General features: G+C 38.2%; 1 protein-coding gene and 1 non-coding gene across 2 annotated transcripts; both read right to left on the bottom strand.

Moving 5' to 3' along the window:
* Positions 1-140: 140 nt before the first annotated feature.
* On the bottom strand, positions 141-20,500 carry NT5C1B (5'-nucleotidase, cytosolic IB). The gene is given in 10 exon segments (XM_022554152.2): positions 141-1,228; positions 12,181-12,365; positions 12,770-12,865; positions 12,868-12,888; positions 15,529-15,658; positions 16,790-16,957; positions 17,260-17,739; positions 19,056-19,193; positions 19,752-19,985; positions 20,313-20,500. Coding segments are annotated over 10 exon segments (1,929 nt in total). The 5' UTR covers positions 20,454-20,500; the 3' UTR covers positions 141-892.
* On the bottom strand, positions 16,027-16,133 carry LOC115803451 (U6 spliceosomal RNA). Its single transcript, XR_004024203.1, has one exon. It is a non-coding gene; the product is annotated as a U6 spliceosomal RNA (small nuclear RNA).
* Positions 20,501-21,921: the final 1,421 nt, after the last annotated feature.

Genomic DNA, 21,921 nt, shown 5'->3' with positions numbered 1-21,921 from the left:
TAACATCTGAAAATAACCAGCTTGTTGTTCCTAATGTAGTAGATTATGGTTAATAACCAATCAATGTTTTTTTTTGAAAACAAAACAAAAATCACAACAGAATGACAACAATGAAGGCTAGGATACTACACTTACTTCATGTCACATTTTGAAGTGGTAGCCAAGGCTTTTTTTCCCCATATAAACATTGGACCTACCTGCTGGGCCCAAAGCCAGAGACTTCAAATATGAAGCCTTGTAGTCCAAAGGCAATGAACTCAGGAAATAAGCTCCAAAGAACCCTTCCAGGAGGTTCTGTCTGGAGCTCATCTTAGATGAAAGTAACCTGTATGAATAACTGATTTATTTCTGAATAAGCAATGTCAAAATTGGAATACTCACACAGGTAGAGTGGTATTTTCATTTTTGCATTGATTAAAAGGCTGTTCACAGAGGCAACAGACTAAAAAGCTCCAGTTTTCAAGTGTACTTAACCCTTCTCTTTCCACTTGTGAAGACCCATTATTCTATAATGATGATGGGTAATGATTCATTCTAGCTACCAACATCCATAAATGAGCAATGCTTTGTAAAACTAAGTAGGCTTCTGACATAGTCCTTTAAGCATTCAAGAATTCAAGTTCTAAAATTATTCTAAAGAGTCATCATTATAACTTACACACAGAGGTAGTTGCAATGTCATCAACAGCATTGACAGTTCCAAGAGAAGTAGCTTGAAGGTAACTTGAGAGTTCAAAACGTTTTAAAAAACTCAAGAGAAAACCTTTCCAAATGAACAAAGTTCTGAGAAATCTAATCTACTGAATCTACTGAAATACCTAATTGCCCTAGAGATCCACAAGATGTGGCTTCCGTAATACCAGACCCACTGCTTTATTTCCCCTTCCCATCCCTAATTGTTCTCTTTTTGATTAATTCCATAAGGTACATGAGCTGTGATGCTGCCAAATTTCTGTGCCCCTTCAATGTGGAACATGTGGTCATCAAAGAAGAAGAGGTGGGGCCTTATCTTCACCAAGATGGGACCTTTGGGGGCTCCAGCAAGGAAAAGAGCTTCGTCTATCTCTAGACCCCAGTGGCGAAGGGTTTTCAGCACGCGGGCGCCTGAACTGGCTGCGCTCCTAGCTGTAACCAGGTAGGTCCTGATTGGGCAACATAACCGTTCGTCTTTGGCATAAAACTTCTTTTGCCGTCTGCCTAAATCTTCCAGAAAGCCTTTCAAGGGACCCTGTAAAAGGAACATATGTCACAGCTGTCATCCAGTGAGCCAAAGGAAGTGAACGCTAAAAAAGCAGATGTTTATAAGAACTTATAATACTGCATGAAACATGCAGTATAGACCAGGGATACAATGCTGAAACTCCTTGCATTTATGTGATTATATTTCCTTGTATGGAACCATCCTTGCCTTCCTAGAGTAAAACATAGGATGGCCATATAATTTATCATCTAAACAAACACAGATATTTTAAGAGTGAAAGAAGCTTCTATAAAAAGTTGAACCAGGGCAACAGACGTAAACTATCCATGGCAAAATGGGATACTCTGAAAGCTCAGTTAATCAGCAAAAGCACTCCTCTTTTGATTTACTTTTTGTGAATTGCACATTTTAACATTATAAAGTGTACTTTTTTATCTTGTTCAATTCCTTCTTGGCTTGAATCCAGTCTTCTCTATATTTACAGTTACTTTATATATCATCACACTTTTATCTTCAACCTTTCTGAACACTTACTTTTAGCTGTACCTCTAGTACAGAACATAGAATTGGATTTTGCTAAGTGATACAATCTGAAAGTCTTAATTTTTAAAACAAAAGCTGAGTTTTAGGCCATTTCTATTTATTGATACCACAGATATATGTGATAATGGTTCTGTATTACAATATGTATTTCATTTTTCATGTTTAAAGATTTCAAAAGATTGTTCACTGTCTTTTTTATTTGAACATGTGTGTATGTGTGTTTCTTCTAACATTTAGGAAGGTTTGTATTATTTCCTTCTATTGGTTACCTTTATAACTTTTTATAGTACCTTCAGACCTCTATTTTTTTTAAATCCAGGATCTATTATTTTTTATAATGAAAAATAATGAAATTAGGGGACTTCTTCACCTTTCTCCTATCCTCTATTTTTTCTTCAATCATTTGATTTTAACTGTTTCATCTTTCTCAGTGTTTGCATTTGAATTATTAAAGATTCTTATATTTCTGTCTCTCAGCTTTACATTTTATCCTTTGATCAGCTATTGTAACTGAAGATATCAGTACACCTACTCTTCCTTATAACTTTTTCCTCCATATTTTTCCAGTTTTTAATAGTTAAATAATTTCTACATTGTTAAGGCATATAATATGTGCTTTCTTTTCTGTCACTCTAATCCCTGCAGTTGTTTTAGTTTTAGACCTATGGTTAAATATATTCTATGTCCATTTGTGCCTTTATGTGTTTGTAGTCACCTACATATTGGCCAAAATGTGTCCTCTTGTATTAGTTTTCTCAAGAATATCTTATGGAAATAATAATCCCTGAGAATATACTATGTTCTTAACTGTTGATCTGTTTCCTTTTTACTTGAATGAGCTTTTGACTGGATATAGAATCTGTGATTTATGTTTCCTCTCCACATGATCTTATAAGTAGGGCTCCACTGTGTTTTGCTACTGAGTGCTGCTGTGGGGAGGACTCAGGACAGCTTGATTTTCTTTTCCCCACTTGTGTGTGCAGGGTGCCCAAAGAATTATTTCTTTATCTTTGAAGCCAAATAATATTACTAGGGCATGTCTCAGTCATGATCATTCTCTTCTATTTCCCTGTAGTATAATGTGGCCTTTAGTTTTTAACCTTTAATAGTTTAACGTATCCATTAAAATATTCTGATAATTCAGGATGTTTTCTTGACTTATATTTTGATATGTTTGCATCTTTATATTTACCACACACAACCCTATCCTCCTACCCCCATAACATAATTTCAGTGTTTTCTTCAGGTATTCTAATTTTGCATATGTTGGATTTTCTTTACCTAGGACCTATTTCTGTCATTTTTCTCTCTAAAATATTATTTTTCTATTTGCTTATTTCCAGAGTTCTACCATTTAACATTTTATCATCTCTTCCCTGATTTGGGGGATTTCCACTTTATGACCCAACTTTCTTTTAAGTAAATGTTTAGTCACAGTTTTTACCTATACTTTGGCAACTGTTTCTAGTGAGAGTTCTTCATCTGTTATTAGATTTTGCTCTTCTGTGTCTGCCTTTTTCTCATAGTATCTTTGCATATGTTCTGTGCTAGTTCTCTTTTTATTACTTATCTCTGAAGTAGATTAGTTTTCCTTGGAAAAATTAGAGGAATTCTGGGAAAAGGTCATGGATAGTATTTTAATATTGACTTGTTTTCACAATTCAGAAGCTCGCTTCTTCTCTGCTGTCATGGAAACCATTTTCCACAAACATGGCTTATCTATGTGATCATTTGTTTAATGTTGCTTTGTCTAAGGCTGCACATATTAGAAAAAAACAAATAAAAAGTCACATAGGTAAAAAAATTATAACATATTATTGTTATTACTTTTTTGGCCACAGAAACAAAGTGGGGGGCAGTGACTGTTGGCAGAAGCCACCCTGCTCACAGTTTGATTTTGAAACACAGAGGAACACGGCTCTCCCTGATGCTTTTGAGTAATTTTCAAAGAGAATAAATAGGGCCTGGTCAGTTTATATCGCCATGTTTAAACCAGGTACCCATATCATTCTTTCTTTCTTTTGTTTTGGGGTATGTTTAACAGTTTATATATTTGTACAGTAGTGTAAGTATGTAATTTATCAAGAAAAAATATAGAAACATGAAGGAAAGTTACTTGAAAATACCTTTTTGAGGAGTTCTATGATTTAGAACATTTGGATTGCCTTGGATGTAGAAAGCTGGAAAGACTGTTACTCCTATCCTAACAACAAGAAAAAGCCAGATAATCTGAAACATCATAATTTTTCTTGAGCCCATGAAAGAGCTGAGGTAGCAGGGCAACCGACTAACATGAAACCTAATGGAAAAAATTATGGAAAAATCTTCAAGGACAGATGGAATTCAAGAACTGGCACATCTTTGGCAGAGCCCTAAAGGAAGATATACCAGACGCCATAGAAGCAGGTATGAAAAATTCAGGTAATTTTTAAAAACAAATTGGAAAAGGACAAGTATGGGCTAATGAGAGAACATAGAAGCCCTGGAAGCCACAGACACAAGAAATGCACACTGTTTTACAGGATTTTTTTTTTCCTATGGATTTCACTAGTTTCTTATGAGAAGGACTGCAGACAGGGTGGAAAATGAAAGAATAGAGTCCTTGGTGATGCAGACGTGGAGGAGAGGAGCAGCTGCCACTGTGAGAAAAGACTAAAGATCTACCTTGTCCCATACTTCCTAGGGGACAAAAGTATTAAACTGTTGGAAGAACGGCTTCAAACACTGTTACCCCCAGGGAACAGGTAAAGATCTACTGCTATGGGGGAAGGGGAAGGAAAAATCCTCCACCCTTGGGAGAGGGGCAGGAGACCCAGACCATTAGATATCACCTCTATCACTGGGAGAAAGGTGAGATGAATGATATAACTTCATCCTTAAGACCTAGGGGGGTACACACTTAGATTTAGACTAACCTGGGACAACAGAGAATGTCCCTTCCTCTCACATCACCACCTGAGCTGGCAGAGACAAACAATAACATTTGGGAGAAGGGTAACAATGTGGAGGCCACCCATGAGGCATGGACACAAAGAGAAGGCCTACAGCTGAAAATGGAAAAGGAATGTTATGAAAAATCCTTCAGTACCCTACCAGAGGAATTTGAAGCCTGTGATGAAATGAAAACAGTAGCAGCAACAAAATGCTTACCTAGTTGAATGCCTGATTTGGTGATTCAGTCAATCACACTAATTGCTAGCAGAAGAGGAGCCATGCCTATTACCAGGCAAAAATACTATTTACCAGAGCCTATACTGTCTACAAACTATGATTAGAAATTAATCAAAGATTTATGAGACTACAATAAAAATAAATTAAAAGAGCAATTAACTTTCAAGAGAAAGTAATTAACAGAAGACGCAGTGATGACCTAAATGTCATAAATGTGAGAGGAAATTGAAAATAACTCTGATTAATATCTTAACAGCTGTATTAAAAGGTGGATGACATACATGAGTAGACTAGTAATTTCAACAAAGAGATGGAAAAGATAAGGGTTGAATGGAAATGTTAGAAATAAAAATTGTGGTACAGAAATGAAGAATGCTTCTAATGGGTTCATTAATAGAGCCAACATAGCTAAGAAAAGCATCAGTGAACTTGAAGATAGGTCAGTAGAAATTACTCAAGCTGAAAATAAAGGGAAAAAAATAGTGGGGAAAAAAAGAACAGGGCATTGAAGTACTGTGGAATACATATACACACACCATATTCAAACTGCTGAAACACAAAGAAATATAGAAAATCTTGAAGGCAGCCAGAGAAAAATAGACACATTACTTACAAAGGACCAAAGATAAGAATCTCAAACAATTTGTTTTCAGAATTTATGCAAGTCAGAAGACAATGAATGGGTATCTGTAAAGTGCTGAAATAAAAATAGGGTAAATGCAGAAAGCTATAGCCACTCAAAATAAAACATTTTTCAAAAAAGGAAAGTAAAGTGTTTTTCAGGAAAAAAAAAAAAAACTAAGAGCCTTTGGTAACAGCATATCAGTTCTATATGAAATGTAAAAAGATGGTCTTCTGGCACAAGGAATAAGATACCAGGGAGAAACCTAGATCTACACAAAGAAATGAAGATTCTTGGAAGTGGTTAAAATGAAGATGAATGCAAAAGACATATTTTTGTCTTTTCCTTATTCACTTTAAAGATAACTGACTACCCAAATAAACAATAGTAGCAGGGTATTATGAGTTTATAGTATAGGTGAAAGTAAAACGAATGCCAATATCACAAAACATGGGAGGGAGGAATTGAGAGTATACTGTTGTAAGGTCCTTACACTGTACATGATGTGGCATAATATTGTTTGAAAGTAGACTGTGATTAATTGATGTTGTATATTGTAAATCCTATGGTAACCACTGTAAAATCTAAAATGAGTAATAAATCAATAGTGGAGATAAAATGGAATCCTAAAAGCATACAATCTACACAATAAATTCAAAAGCAAAAATAATAAAAGGAAAAAGAAACTAAAGTTAATTAAAGATGAAACAAATAGAAAAAGAAGATGGTAGATTTTGATCCAACCAAAGTAATAATCACATTAAATATAAATGATCTATACTATGTATAAAATAGACAACTGATGGGAACATACTAGTGTCCTAAATGGAGGGGATATATGTATGTATGGCTGATCCATTTTGCTGTGCAGTAGAAGGTAACACAACATTGTAAAGCAACTATACTCCAATCAAAATTAATTAAAGGAGTAAACCAATTGTAAAGAAAGAATTTGATTGTAATAAAACTTAGTCAACTTGCAAATAAATAAATAAATAAGATCTAAAAACAGCAATTAAAACACAGGATTGTCAGATTGTACAGAAAAACAACAGAAACTATGTAATATCTACAAGAAAACCAATTTAAATATGGAGATATTTTATATGTAAAAACATAAATGGTTAAAAGTAAAAACATAGAAAAGTTGTACCATACAAACATCAGTCCAAAAAAGAAAAAAAAAGCTAGAATGGCTGTATGAATATCAGAGAGAGAGGCATTGCATAATGAAAAGTGATTAATTTGCCAAGAAGATATAATAATCTTAAATATTTGGGCACCAAACAATAGAAATTAGAAATACATGAAGCAAAAATTATATAATTGAAAGGAGTACACAACAGATTAATCCTCAGTTATACTTGAAGTCTTCAATGCTGCCTCCTCAATAGTGGATAGAAGAAATAGAAAGAAAATCACTGACAATATTAAACACCTGGGCAATACAACCTGAATAATACACTATTAACTTACCTAATCTAATTGATATTTATTGAATATTCAACCCCAAAACAGCAGGATAAACTTTCTTTTCAAGTAGACAAGAAACATTTACCAAGATAGACCATTTATTCTGGGTATAAAATAATCCTCAACAAATTTCAAGAGTTGAAATCATAGAAAACATATTATCTGACTACAACAGAATTCTACTTGGAATTAATAACAGAAAGGTATCTGGAATAATTCCAAATTTAATTTCACAATTAAATAACCCATTTATAAATAACTCATAACTCAAAGATAAAGTTACAGGGAATTAAAAAGTACTTTGAATTGAATAAAAATTACAAACCACCTATCTAAATTTGTAGGATGCAACTACAGTAGCATTTAGAGGAAATTTTACAGTATTAAATACTTATTATAGAAAAGAAGCCTCAAATCACCTTTAAAAACTTAGGAAGAGCTGGTTATTAAAAAGATAAATAAAATCGTTAAAGCCTAGCATGATTGACCACAAGAGGGGAAGAAAAGAGAGAAGGCAAATATTACTAATATCAGGAATGAAAAGGGCTACATCACTAAAGTTCCTAAAAATAGTAAAGTCATAATAGTAAAATATGAGAGAATATTTATGCTCGTTAATTCAGTGACTTAACTGAAATGGACAGATTCCTTGAAAGACAAACTCATAAACTGCCAGAAGAGGAAAGAGAAGAAAGCGATAATCTGCACAGTAGTTCTGTATCTATCAAAAATAATTGAACTCTTGGTTAAAAGCATTCTAAATAGAAAAGTCCAAGCCCAGATGGCTTCTCTGGAGAATTCTACCATATATTTACAGAAGAAATAATACCAACTCTACACAAAGTCTTCCAGAAAATAGACAGGGAGAAAATACTACCCACCTCATTTTATAAGGTCAGCATTACTCTGTAAGATATTACAAGAAAAGAACACTCAAGAACATAATGGCAAAAAAATTTTTTTAACTAAATTTTAACAGATTGGATCCAGCAATATATAAAAAGGATAATACAACATAACCAAGTTGAATTTATACCAGCAATGCAATTCATCAATATAATTTATATTTCAACAGACTAGAGAAGCCACATGTTTTTCTCAATAGATACAGGAAAGACATATGACAAAATTCAACATGGATTTATTATAAAACTCTAAAACAAAACAGGAATAGAAAGTAACTCCCTTAACCTGACAAAGGGCATCTTGCAAAAAACCTGTAGATAACTTGCAGAAAACCTGTAGATAATATATTTAAGAGTCAAAGACTGAATGATCTCCCTCTAAGATCAGGGAATAAGGCAAGGAAGTCCACTCTCATAACGCTTATTGAACATTGTACTGAATGTACTAGCAAGGGTAATAAAGCAAGAAAGATAAAGGACATACAGAATGGAAACAAGTTTTTTTTTTTTTTTGTGGTACACGGGCCTCTCACTGTTGTGGCCTCTCTCATTGTGGAGCACAGACTCTGGACGTGCAGGCTCAGCGGCCATGGCTCATGTGCCCAGCCGCTCCGCGGCATGTGGGATCTTCCTGGACCAGGGCATGAACCCACGTCCCCTGCACCGGCAGTCGGACTCTCAACCACTGCGCCACCAGGGAAACCCTGGAAACATGTTTTTATTCACAGTCCACACTGTCTATGTAGAAAATCTTAAATAATCTACACAAATTTTATTATGACTAACAAGTGATTTTAACAAAGCTGCAGGATACAAAGTCAAAATACAAAAATAAATTGTGGTTCTGTGTATTTGCAATAAACAAATTAGAAATGAAAAATTTTAAAGCATCATTTATAATAGCATCAAAAGTTATTAAATACTTAGGTATGAATCTAATAAACTTTGTGTGATAGCTATATGCTGAAACCTACAAAACACTGATGAAAGAAATTAAATATGACCTAAATAAATGGAGAGATATACTATGTCCATAGGCTGAAAAACTTGATATTGTTAAAATATCTATTCTCCCAAGATTAAGCTATAAATTCAACATAATCACAATAAAAATTTCAGCAGGATGTTTTTCTAGAAATGGACAAGCTAATTTTTAACTTTATATGCAAATGCAAAGGAATCAAAATGTCAAAAGAATTTTGAAAAATAACAAATTTGGAGGACTCCTGCCACCAGATCTCAAGTCTGACTGTAAAAGTATGATAATCAAGACAGTGTGATAATGGCAAAAGGACAGATACCTATATTGAAGGAAAAGGAAGCCAGTCTTTTCCACAAATAGTGCTGAAACAAGATATATCCATAAGTAGTAAAAATGAACCTTAATACTTTGCACAAATGCATCAACTCAAACAGGTAATAATTCTGAAAAAAGAAACCCATAAGATTGTAAAAACTTCTGTTCAGAAACATAGGAGGAAATTTTTGCCTTGGGTTAGCAAAGATTTCTTAGATATGATATAACAAGCACAATTCATGAAAGAAGAAATAGATAAATTCAATTTCATTAAAATTATAAGTTTCTGCTCATTGAAGGACACTGAAAAATATTAAAAGAGTGAAAAGACAAGGACAGACTGAGAGAAAATATTTGCAAAACAAATATATGATAAAGGACTTGCATCTAGAATTGTAATACAAAGAACTTTCAAATCTCAATAATGAAATAAAAAACAACCCAATTCACATGAGCAAGAGATTTGAACAGATATTTTTGCCAAAGAATAAATATGATGGCAAATAAGCACTTGATAAAATGTTCAATATCATCTATCATTAGGGTAATGCAAATTAAAGCCACAATGAGATACAATTATGTAACCACCAGAACAGCTTAAAACAAACAAACAAATGAAAAACAACTGACATTACCAAATACTGGCAAGGATGCAGGGCAAAAAATCTTTCATTGGAAATGCAAGGTGGTGTGACGACTTTGGGAAATAGTTTGGCACTATCTATAAAGTTAAACGCATACTTATCCTGTGACCTAGCAATCCTACTCCGAGGTATTTACCCATGAGAAATGAGATTTTTGTGTTTACACAGAACCCTGTATGCAAATGCTTAAAGTAGTTTTATTTATAAATGCCAAAAACTGGAAATGACCTAAATATCCTCCAATAGGTAAATGTATGAAAAAATGTGGTACATCCATAGAACAGACCACTACTTAGCAGTAAAAAGGAACGCACTACTGATGCAGGGAATGACACAGGTGAATCGCAAATGCATCATTCTAAGTAAAATAAGTCAGATTCAAAAGATTGCATCCTATGGGGTTCCATTTATATGACACCTGGATAAGGCAAAACTATAGGGACAGAAATCAGATTAGTGTTTGACAGATCCTGAGGATGGGGGGCTAGGATGACTACAAAGAAGCACAAGGGAATTTTGTGAGTATTTTGAGTTTGATCGTGGTTTCACGACTGTACACATATGTTTGTCAAAACTCTCAGAACCGTGCACTAAAAATGATGAATTATACTACATATAAAGTATACCTCAACAATTCTGATTAAAACACATACACACACACACACACACACACACACACACACACACACACACACACACACACACGGAGATCACTATCCCAGAATGGTGAAACGAGATAGAGATCAAATCAGGAGACAGCCATTACTTGTCATGGTACCACATTGGAGGCTTTATAAGCTACAATGAGAGTGGCTAAATTAATCCTGTCCATTTGCTGGTGACTCTCAGATCTCCTCCTTTGGAGACAATTGGGATATTGTCATGACGAAACCATAAGCCCCATGACCAACATAGTTGAAAGCCTTGGTTAGGAATCATATCTCATAACTTCCTTCTCATCAGTGGAAACATCTGGCAAAGCCTGGTCTTTATAGGAAAGCTACCCTTTCTATGTGAAAAATAGCATATTTTTCCACTGTCAGAAGGACCACATTATGAAAACAAGTATGCTTAGTAAGAATTCATTGGGTATTCCTGCAATATCTAGTGTTGAACTTCACAATTTCAGTTGTTTAATGGGGAAAATGCTTTAAAATATGGAGCAAAGAACTGATAAGTACAGAATCTAAAAGAAATTTGGATTCTTTCCCTGAGATGAAAAAAATGGTATTTTAAGATTATCTTGAAATAATTCTTGTTCTGAAGTTTTTTTTTTCTTTTTAAGTGCTCTTTTTTAGAGATCTTGAACATTTTAATAATGCTTAAAGGCTAATGTACAATGGGCTCTAAATTTCAGCAAAGCAGACTTATGCAAAATATAACAAAGGGTTTTCCTCTCAATAGTAAACTTTGTTAACACTGAACAACTTTTTGACATGAGCTCAAGACTTCTAAAGAAGCTATTTAGGAAGGGACTGTGAAGTTAAACATACACACACAAAAACACACAGAATTTAAATATCACTTGCTGTAATGTGAGGTGAGTTAGTAAAACTTCCATCTTTCAATTAGTCTCTTCCTACTTTTATAAATGTAATAAAACTAACAATATTTAAGATCTTAAGTTCAAGAAGAGCTGAGAAAAAAAAGGCCAATTTAAAGGAAAGGCCTAGGTAAGATTCATAGATTAAAACTGAATGATCCATCGTTTCATATTTGTTTTGGAGAATACTTTGATGTTCAAATCTCCTTTGGTTCAGAAATTGCAGGTTTTGTTCATTTTAGACCATGACTTTAACACTTCGGTTCATGGATTGATTCCAAAAAACCTAAAATTTTAATTGTTCATACTTTGTACTTGCTTGGAGCTCATTATTTGATTTAATTTAAACTCTCAGTTTTGCAGATTTTTCTCAATTAAGTGCTACCTTTATGGAGTTTAAGGGTATGGACAGAGAGGTTCAACAAATGTTTACTGACCTATTGGAAATAACCTTACTATTTTGAGAACTATTATGTAGAAGTGGCTAACTGGTAAGCCGTATTACCTCTGTTACTCATAATTTGGAGGAGATGAACTCTCATGAGAAGATCATAGAAACATTTCCAAAAGGATAGATAAAAGTACACTAAAATTAAAAAAAAGTTGGCAGCAGATGCTTTAAAATGAGGAGTTCATGAAACAAGGGGAGAAAACTACAAAGGATAAGAAGTGAGGAGTGGCCTGCCTAAAAAATTTTAAAAGTCATCACAATGAAGAAATATATATATTGGTATATTGGAAAATAAGTAGATCAAAATTAATTAGAGCTCACTGAACCTACCTGAGCAAGAGGCTTATTCTCAAATAGTGCTTCATGTTGAAAGAATTTGTCCAGCCCGTGCTCCTTGGTAATATGGTCAGACTCATCAGAAAAGAGGACGGCATCCCCATCAAAGGCCACACGGAGCTGTGTGTCACAGTAAGCCATGTCTTTGGCTCCATCAAACATTGTTGCAGAGGCGATCCCTGGAAGACCGTTGGAATTAATTAATACTCTTCTTAGGACCATATGTTTTAGTGTCTATTTAAAAAAAAAAAAATTCTTCCCAGACCTCGAATTTCCTCTCTCGCTATTACCTGACAACACAACTCTTCTTCACAACCACACATCTCGAAACAGTCATCTTTGTACTGCCTCCGTTTCTATAAGGGATGGGAAAGTGTAAAATGGGTGTAGGATAATCACTGAAGATGTCCACCTCCATGAAGGTGAAAGCTCTAAAAGACAAACTTAAGGGCTGCCACTTGTGGAAACACCTTAGCAGAAAACCCAACAACGACATAAACCACATAATCATATGTGAAGGCCAATGGAATGAAACACTAGTGCAGTCCTTTTTATTAACTGGAGAGAGGAAACCAAGTAATACCTTCTTGTATTGCTTCTTGTACTTTTTCAGAATCCGCAGAAAGATACAAGTTGGAAAGATATGCCTTCAAATAGCCAATGGGGCTTTTTCCACCAGACAGAACCGGTCAATTAGTAATCCTATTATCGGGCAAGAAAGACTTTGTTATGTCAGAGACTAAAGACAATATACTTACTGGAAATGCAAGTGAAAGTTACCTTAGGAATAAATGAGTGCCTACTGCAGTTTTAGAACTACCTTTGTAGTACCAATATTGAAAAATGTCTCAGCTATTTTATATAACGGTGCATGATGGTTTATGAAGTATATCCAGATAGGCCATGCCAGTTTACTCTCACACAGCTGTTATGGCAGGCATTATTATCCTCATTACAGAAAAGGAAACGGAGACATAAAGACTGTCTAAGCCCAGTGCTTCACGTTGACTCTTGTCTAGACTAGAACAGTACACTTTTCCTTTAGCTACAGCATCCTCACTTGTTGAGAGGGCCAGCTGAGATGTGGCTCTGTTTTTAAGTACCACTTTAGTATTTCTTTCGTAACAATACAATAGTAATAGCAAGCAGTGATAGAATTTAAACTATTTCCCCAAAACAACAACAGAAGGTCTGAAATTGTCTCTCTTGACTTAAAATTTTAAATGCAGTCATTAGCAGATTGACATTAATATACCATTAAATGCCTTTCAAATCAACAACAGTTAAAAAAACCCACTAGATGTTGGTGAGAGATTTGTAAAATAGGCAGTTACATACACTATGGATGAAAGTGTAAATTGGTACAAGCTGTCTAGAAAGTAATTTGATATTTATTGATAAAAGTATTGATAGCTTTTAAGCAGCTTATACCTTTTGACCTAGGATTCCTTTTTTTTTTTTTTTTTTGCGGTACGCAGGCCTCTCACTGTTGTGGCCTCTCCCGTTGCGGAGCACAGGCTCCGGACGCGCAGGCTCAGCGGCCATGGTTCACGGGCCCAGCCGCTCCGCAGCATGTGGGATCTTCCCGGACTGGGGCACGAACCCGTGTCCCCTGCATCGGCAGGCGGACTCTCAACCACTGCGCCACCAGGGAAGCCCTAGGATTCCTTTTTTAAAGAGTTTATCCCAAGGGAGTAATCTGAAACTCTGATAAAGATTTATGTAGAAAGATCTCAGCACAGGATTATTTATAAAAGCAAACCATGGTTCCAATGATGTGAGAATAACTAAGGTATAACATTAAGTATATAAGCGATGTACCCATTCAAAGTGTTTTTGGATATATGATAAAACTGGGCAGCTGCAGATGACATAAAGCAGAATTCTGAGCCAGTTGTTGCTGAGCCAGCTAGTCAGTTGTTTATCATCTTCATGGACCAAGAGAGTGGATAGGATCTATCCACAGCTGAAGTGGAAGTGTTTGCCGTGGTATGGACAAAATACTCTCACTTTTTCACTTAAACCAACATTGGGCATAAGTGGCATAAAAGTGTACTCTACAAATCCTTAAATAATATTAATTTAATGATCAGAAATTATTTGGTGGTACTGGGGACTTCAGAAATGGTGAAAACATCGTCCCTCTTCTCAAGGAGATCACAATTCACTAAGGAGCCAGGCATGTAAACAGATAATTATAATATAGAAAAGACCACAGCGAAGGGAGATACAAACTGTCTTCAGCCCCGAGAGAAGGTAACTAACTCTTCAGGTGAAAAGTTGTTATTCCATGAGCAAGGCTGTGCAAGATTGGGCTTTATCTGTTCATTAACAGAATTAGTATGTAAATAAGTAGAATTTCTCATGCTACTAAGCTCAATGGGCTTAGTGTGGTGAGGGATAGGTAGACTTAAATCACCTACTAAATCAAATAAGGCTGTCTTGTAAAAATAATAGCTGTCCTTTACTGAGTGATTACATCGCTCATCTCTGCCAAAGCTTTTATATATATTCTCTCTTTTCATAGCATAATACTATGAAGACCGCGTTTTTGAAAGGTAAACATATTTTCAACTGTGTATCAGTAAGATGTTGGCCTTATAATTAGGATAATATAATATAAAACTTATAACTTGTAATAGATAGTGATTATTTATAAATATGCCTAATTTAAGCCTAGAAGTTAAATATGCCAAATTTAAATCTTATTTTGACTTGACATACCCTTAAGACTGGATATGTCACTTAGAAAATGGGCTAAAGGTCCCCACATAAGAAGTCAGGTAAATTCATAAGAGGAAAAATGGGGACCTCCCCTTAAAGTCACCAGCACACTAATGGAAATGCTATGAAGAGACTAGTGTCAGACCAATTTTCCCTGTAAAGGAATAAAGACAGTTTTGCTGGCATGAGTATGAATTTGATGTGTGGGGAGATCAGCCAGGGCGAGTCAGATGTTAAGAGTGGAAAGGAAAGGTAAAAACCTTTAAACCTTTAACATGCGTCTGTGGTAAGACAGAGAAAGCCCTGGGTTGACGGCTCCTTGAAGTCAAGTTCAGAAGTGAAAAACATAAAACAGAGAAATATATTGCAGGACCTGGGATTAAGACTTTGAAATTCACACTTGACAAGTTAAGTCCAGAGCTTTGGGCCCAACTCTGTGCTGAAGTTAAAAATGAACATGGCCTCTCTTGTTCTGACATAGGCAAATAAACATTCCTCACGCAGAAGGGGGTGTCACCATCAGACACTGCATTAGTTAGGCCACAGTGAGCAAAATAACATGGCTTCTCTCTTCCAGAGCAGCGAGCTGTTCTTCCACACGGTATTTATTTTACTTACCATGGTGATTGAAGCTGTTTATAAGCCGCACTCCCACTTGGGCATGGTTATTAGTCATCAGAACAATATCAAATAAGTCCTGTTCATCAGGATACAGCTCACGGAGTCTAGCATTGACGTGCTGCAGTGCCTGAAGGTTACAAACACAAATGTGTGTAAGGAGGGCCAGGCAAAGTGGGCATTGGGGGTCTGGATAGAAAGGATCCCATAGGTGTCCAGTTCAAGCCCTGAAGACTCTTCACTGAGAGACTGTGGCTCCTTTAAGTCAGGGTTATGCCATTCATTTCAGTATTTTCAGCCTTGCATACATAGGACCTCAGTTAATGTTTACTGAAAGATGGGTAATGTTTGTTGAAAATAGTTACAACATTTGGTTTACTAGAATTATTTCTGTGAGGTACATAGATAGGATCAGGCTAACCCTTTCGTGGTTTGTCTATTTTTGTTTTTGATTCATAAAACCTGCCTTTCTTGATCTGATGATTATTTTTTATTGTGAAAAGTATAGGCTGCTTCAAGAATTTTCATGTTATCCTTGTGCAGAGGCCATGCTAATGGTCTCTGTGTTGTTCCAGTTTTAGCACATGTGCTGCCAAAGTGAGCATTTTGTATATTTTTTAAAACATGAGTCTTTAGAATAGGTTTGTGGTTTCCTCTCATGCTTCCACTATGCCTCATAACTACTTTCTACTTACAACACATGGAGGTGTCATTTGTTTCTGCCTGGTTATGATGTCATTGTGTAATATTTGTATAAGTTATATAGGGGATCAGAGCTATAAGTGCTATACATTTCAGTGTAAGTTCCAAGAACCTTACTTTCTCTATTAAAGTCAAGCCCCTAAGTGCCAAGAGCATCTTGAGTTTCTTAATATGCTGTGTTTGGGGCAAGAGCAGCGAAAGTGAATTTAATCTTATTTGAATGGGGTGTTTTATTTCTACTGCTTGGAATCATAAACTCATTATTGCTTCTGGTTACTGCTCCTTCTATGGAGAGGACAAAAGCTTCTGTTACAGGTCTCAGAATTTGGGCTCCACTTAGGGAAGCTCAGCATTCCAAATCTAGGGCTGCAGTCCCTCCCTCAACAGTGTGGAAGCTTCTGTGAAAATATAAACTGACCTGGGGTAGACTTAAAAAAGGCAAGAATGACAAGGGTGGATTAGGAATTATAAGGAAACCTGGATGAGATCCCAGGGATTAGCATGAGTCCTTCCCTGCCATCCAGAGTCCTGGAAGGCCGAAGACAGCTTTGCAGAATACCTTGACAAAGCGGAAGGCCGGCCCTGGGGCCAGCACGACATTCTCATTGGAAAGCTGATACTCCATGTACTTTTCCAGACCCTCTTCCTTGTAGATTTTCCTGCTGTCCACCATGTTGAAGAGCACACGGGATGACACAGCGATGGTGATGGCATGCTTGGGTTTGGGCTGCAGAGAGGGGCACCGACAGGAGGACGAGTCACACAGACCTGAAGGGATCAGGAATGGGCCTCATCCCAGGGCAGGGTGGGAAGGAAACACTTGGGTCCCGGCTTGGAGGACTGGGATGCTGGAGACAGCCAAGGGCTGGGTCCTGGGGGCTACTGTGCCAAGGGGTAGGTTCAGGGAGGAGAAGCAGGGGGCTGGGTGAACTTCCCTATACCATGCACAGGAGGGAGGCTGAGAGAGGTCCGGCCGTGGGGCTGCGTGGAGCGGCAACCCGGGTACCAGGGGAGGTGGGCCCTGCTCACCAGCCTGGGGCGCGAGCAGCTCGGTGTCTTCTCGTACAGTGTTCTCACGGATGCCCAGTAGGCATCGTTCTCGTCCGCCTCTTCCTCTCACTGCCTGACCAGGTCAGGCATACAGTCTTGATCCAGCTGTGACGGGTAGAGAGCCTTGCGCTGGGCATAGGATTTCCTTTCAGTGGGGGGCGTGCGCGGATATTCCCGCTGGTGCGTATCCCTGGAATTTCGCGAGTCCCGCAACTCTCGTGTGTACTGGCCCGCTTGGATTTCCCGCCCCAGGCCGGGAGACCAGGCGTCGGAATTCTCAGCCATCTTGGTGCTGCGCCGGGACCCGGTCTGGAGCTGGACCTCCGGGGTCGTGGAAGAACGTGAGTCGAGCGGCATGGTTGGTGTGGGTGGCGAGCGCTGTGCTGACAGTGGCTTTGGTGACTCTTGATGGCTAGGGGAGGTGGATGAAGTCCGGGAGGTCTTGGAGCTACTGGGGGGCTGGAGCAAGAAAGTGGGCTTCTGAGTTAGATGCCCGCCTAGGGTCCCCGTCCTCACCTCTGCCCAGCTGGGTCAAGGAGCTGTCCCCTTCTCTGTGTTCCATTCCCAGCTCTTAGGTGAATCCTGGTTCATCTCAGCTCCTTTAAGTAGGGCTTAAAGGGGCTGAGACGTTTCAAGGCTCCATATATTAGACATTTCTGTTACATGGACCCAGAGACAGACTGCTTTCATTCCCCCCCAGTTGTTCCATCAGCACCTCACACTTTTTTTTTTCTTTTGGAGTAGATAGGGTAGGGGGACCCTCTTCCTTGCCCCTAGGTAGCTGGCACATAGTTTGCAAAGTTCTGTCACTTTCTTCACATATACCTGCTCAGTCAGAGACCTTCAGGTAGGACAGAAGGCTTGAGGAAGGGACCTTGCTTGCCACTGCCTCCATCTGTGACCTCCAGTTAACGTGATGAGCAGCTAGACCAGAAGTTCCCACCAGAAGGCTCTGCAAAGCACCTCAGGGGCATCCGTCTCCACATTTGCTCTGTGATTAATGCAGTGAGTGCTGGGAAGGTCAGTAGGCTGGAGAATCAAGTGTCTCCCCATCACCTTCAGAACCTCTTGTGCCAGTGAAGCTCAGTTGGAGAGAATCATCTTCCTAAATAGGAACTGGTTCTAGTCATTCTAGAGAAAGGACTCCTTCACTAAGGTACGAGATAGATTATTAAGCATCCATATATTATTCCAGTTTTTGTGATTATTTCACACGTTTCAAAGGGCATGTTCTTGGTTAGATTATTGAGCCAGTCCTCACAGAGACAGATGGATTGGTTCTCCCAGTGTCTGGGCCTGTGTCACGCTCTGCATCCAAAAACTAATTCTCACAACAAACTTTTTCTTCTTATGCGACTAGGCCTAGTTAAGGGCTCAAAGCGTCACACAACCTAATACTCTTCAACAGTTTGTCTCCTTTGTTGACATTTTCACCCCCTCTTCTGAGTCTTGGGTACTCAATGAATAGTTTTTGAATGTGTGAAGGAAGGAAGGAGAAACCATGGAGTTTAATCATTCAATGTGCAGTTTATAGACCTAGAGATCCTAGGTTTTAATCTAGCTCTATGAGCCTTACTAGTGTGAAATCTTAGGGAAGTTACTCTGTGTTTCGGTTTTCTTACTCTGGGGATTGATGGGGGTGGGAGTCTGTGAGGGCTAAGTTAGCTGAAAGATATAAAGTACACGGAACAGGGCCTGGCGCATGGAAAGCATCAGTCTATGTTATTATTATTATTCTTATGGCATGTACTCTTCCCTTTCATTCCCATCTCTACCTTAAGGCTTGTGTTCTTGCTTCTGGACTCATCTCCTGATGGAGCTCTGGTGGACGGGCTCCGTGAAGTTCGAGACCACTGATTTCTCACTAGGTACCCTCGAGAGTCTGTCTTCAGCAAGGTTAATTCTCGTGATCCCTTTCAAGGAGAGAAGAGACCCAGGAGTGTAATACCCCACCACCGAGTCCTCCCACACATATGCTTACGAAACAGCCATGGCAAGCCAAATATAGCAGTGATCAGTGAGAAGGCCCCTGCCCTCTATGACGTGTAATTCAGTCCTGGCCCTTGTGTATTATTCTAGCTCTGGCCCAATCCTAACTTCTGTGAGGAGCAATAAAGTGGGAATCTACCTGGAAGAGCATCCAAAACCAAGAAACAAGTCTGATATCTCATAGGTTTTCACCTGTGACTCCTCTTATGCAGAACTTAGTAGAGTTGAGCCTTTTTCCTCCCTTTTCCCCACTTCTGCCCTTAAGGATAAGCTTGTTAGCAGATGCTGAAAAGACATACCCAATATTTTTGACCAGATTACAAAGATGAAGGCCCCTGGTACCTCAACAAGGCTGTAGCGGGTCTCCCAGGTAGCTGCAGAAGAGGGAATAGCGCCCTCTAGCACTGCCTTTGGGAGGAACAGGATGGAGGAGACCATGGAGAGGCAAGTGGAAGTTTCCATCCCGGTATCCTTCCCCTCACCCAGATTGCCTGTAGCTCCCCTCCAAAGTCAGTAGTTTGGTCTCGGCTCACCCTGATCACGGTGATCTGCTAGCCCTGCTCCCACAACAGGCACATGTGAATATAAATACGTATCGTGCAGCAGGGGCCAAGAAGCGCTTTTCCCTCAGCTGCACAAAGGCAGCGTCTACATGACGAGTGACCCCACATGGGGCAGCATCTCAGCAAGTGATGCGGTATGACCGCACGCCTCATCTGAAAGATGGTGCAGAAGATGGTCAATGCGATGGCCAGACTCCCCTTCCCTCCCTGATTTGAACAAAGGCCAGTCTCCTCCCACAGGCTGAGCAGAGGTTTCTACGCCATTTATTCTGCATGAACATTGGGATGTGTGCTGGATGGGTAGGCAGGGGCCAGCTTCTTCTAGTATTTTCTTAACCTTGCCACGAGGACGTTAGGTATGCCTTAATACAAATCTTGATAGCTCAGTCTTTTCTCCCCAAACTCCCCTGCCCGCTAATATTTTTTTATTATGCTGTCTGCTCTTTAATTCTCTCACCAACTCTGAAGAGGTCAGCTCACCTGAGTGCTCAGACGAACTCCTGATTTCTCAGAATCCTTTCTAGATTTGTCTACTTCTAGGCTGTCTTTTGAGTACCTTGGTCCAGTCTCATTCTTAATATGGAAACGAAGAATGTTTATTAATTTTTCATCTTGGGGCATTAGAAACCTGGGGTTTGGGGAATCAAAAGATAAATGAAAGTTAGAATTTGTCTCTTTGCCACTATCAAAAATATAAATTATAGATATTATTTTTCCTCTGTTCTAACAAGCATGAGTAAAAAGAACATATATCAGACAACTATACAAACAGATTTTTAATATAGAAATTTGTTGGTTTATAGATTTGAGACATGAAGCATTTATCATTTACAAAATGGTAACATGGGAAATGCTGTGGGAGAATTTCCCAGGGGTCAGCAGGACTTGGAGTTAAATGTGAAGCTGCTCACACAGAACAACTTCTTTTCTCTGTTACTCTGAAGATTGCTACTTATGGAACTTTTTCATTTGCCATGTAGAACTGAAACTTCTCTTGTTTGTTTTATTCATAAACCAATTTTCTGTCGATCTGAGCCTCATCAATAATAGATTTTTTAAATCAAGCACTTTAATCCTGTACAGATCAGTCAACAGGCATGTCTTCTATTCATGTTCTCTAACTATTCATAGCATCAAGAGTGAAAAGAGGTCTCTTATTAACGAACTAATAGGGAAGACCATGTAGGGGAGCAGAAGAAAATGGCTTATTTCATGGACATCTATTCAAATATTTGTTTTCATTTTCAACTGCAGGAAATACTGTTGTATTAGAGCAGTGTTTCTATTGTTTCCTGCCAATTCAGTAGCTGTAATGCAATCAAGATTAGTGTTATTTATCTGTTTAAGGAGCTCAACTTCTAGCATAGACCAACGTGCTCAGGGGCAGTCTGTTAATCTCTTTATGCTCTGTGCCTTGAACCTAGGAAAAATCTAGTTGATGTTAGTTGAGTGACTGAGTCTATGTCTGAAGAGAATGGCATAGCTGTATAATCCTAGAACTAGTCCTAAAATCTTTCCATCAACCCCCTCAGCACTATCACCATGAAGTCCTGTCGCTTACTCCAAAAGATATTTTAGATCTAGTCCCTCTTCTCCGTTCCTGTTCCGGGCCTCAGATCGTTATGGGTCTGCATTCTTAGAATGTGGCTTTTGACCAGATTTCATGGCCTTAAATCCTCTCAACTTCTAGATCCATCTACCCCATTTATTTAGGGTGATATTTATAAAATGTAAATCTGCTTATGCTTCATTTCTGGATACACTCTTCATTCGCTTGGTTAGAGAGACCCAGGAGTCTCATGATGTATCCTGTCTACCTCCAACTTGTGTGCCCTCCACTCTACACTCTATCTCTATGTTCTATTTTTGCCAAATGACTTGTATTTGTCTATATACCACCCTTATATCTTATAACCTCCTTTTCCCTTCAGTGTTCTTCAGAACCAAGCTCAGCACGACCTGGGAGAAGTTCCCAGTATTAAACATCCCTCTGTGTTGCCTGTGTCTTTTGTACATACTTTTACTGAGTACTGAATTGTACTTTGTTTATGTATTCTCTTTCCTACTAGGTTGTGCATTCTTCAAAGAT

The sequence above is a fragment of the Delphinapterus leucas genome, chromosome 13 (genome assembly GCF_059928025.1).
Source record: "Delphinapterus leucas isolate spDelLeu-1000000601 "Yukka" chromosome 13, BTC_Dleu_Yukka2, whole genome shotgun sequence".
In the NCBI taxonomy this organism is placed as follows: Eukaryota; Metazoa; Chordata; class Mammalia; order Artiodactyla; family Monodontidae; genus Delphinapterus; species Delphinapterus leucas.
Note: the sequence above shows the minus strand (reverse complement) of the source record. Positions and strands in the feature narration are given on the sequence as shown.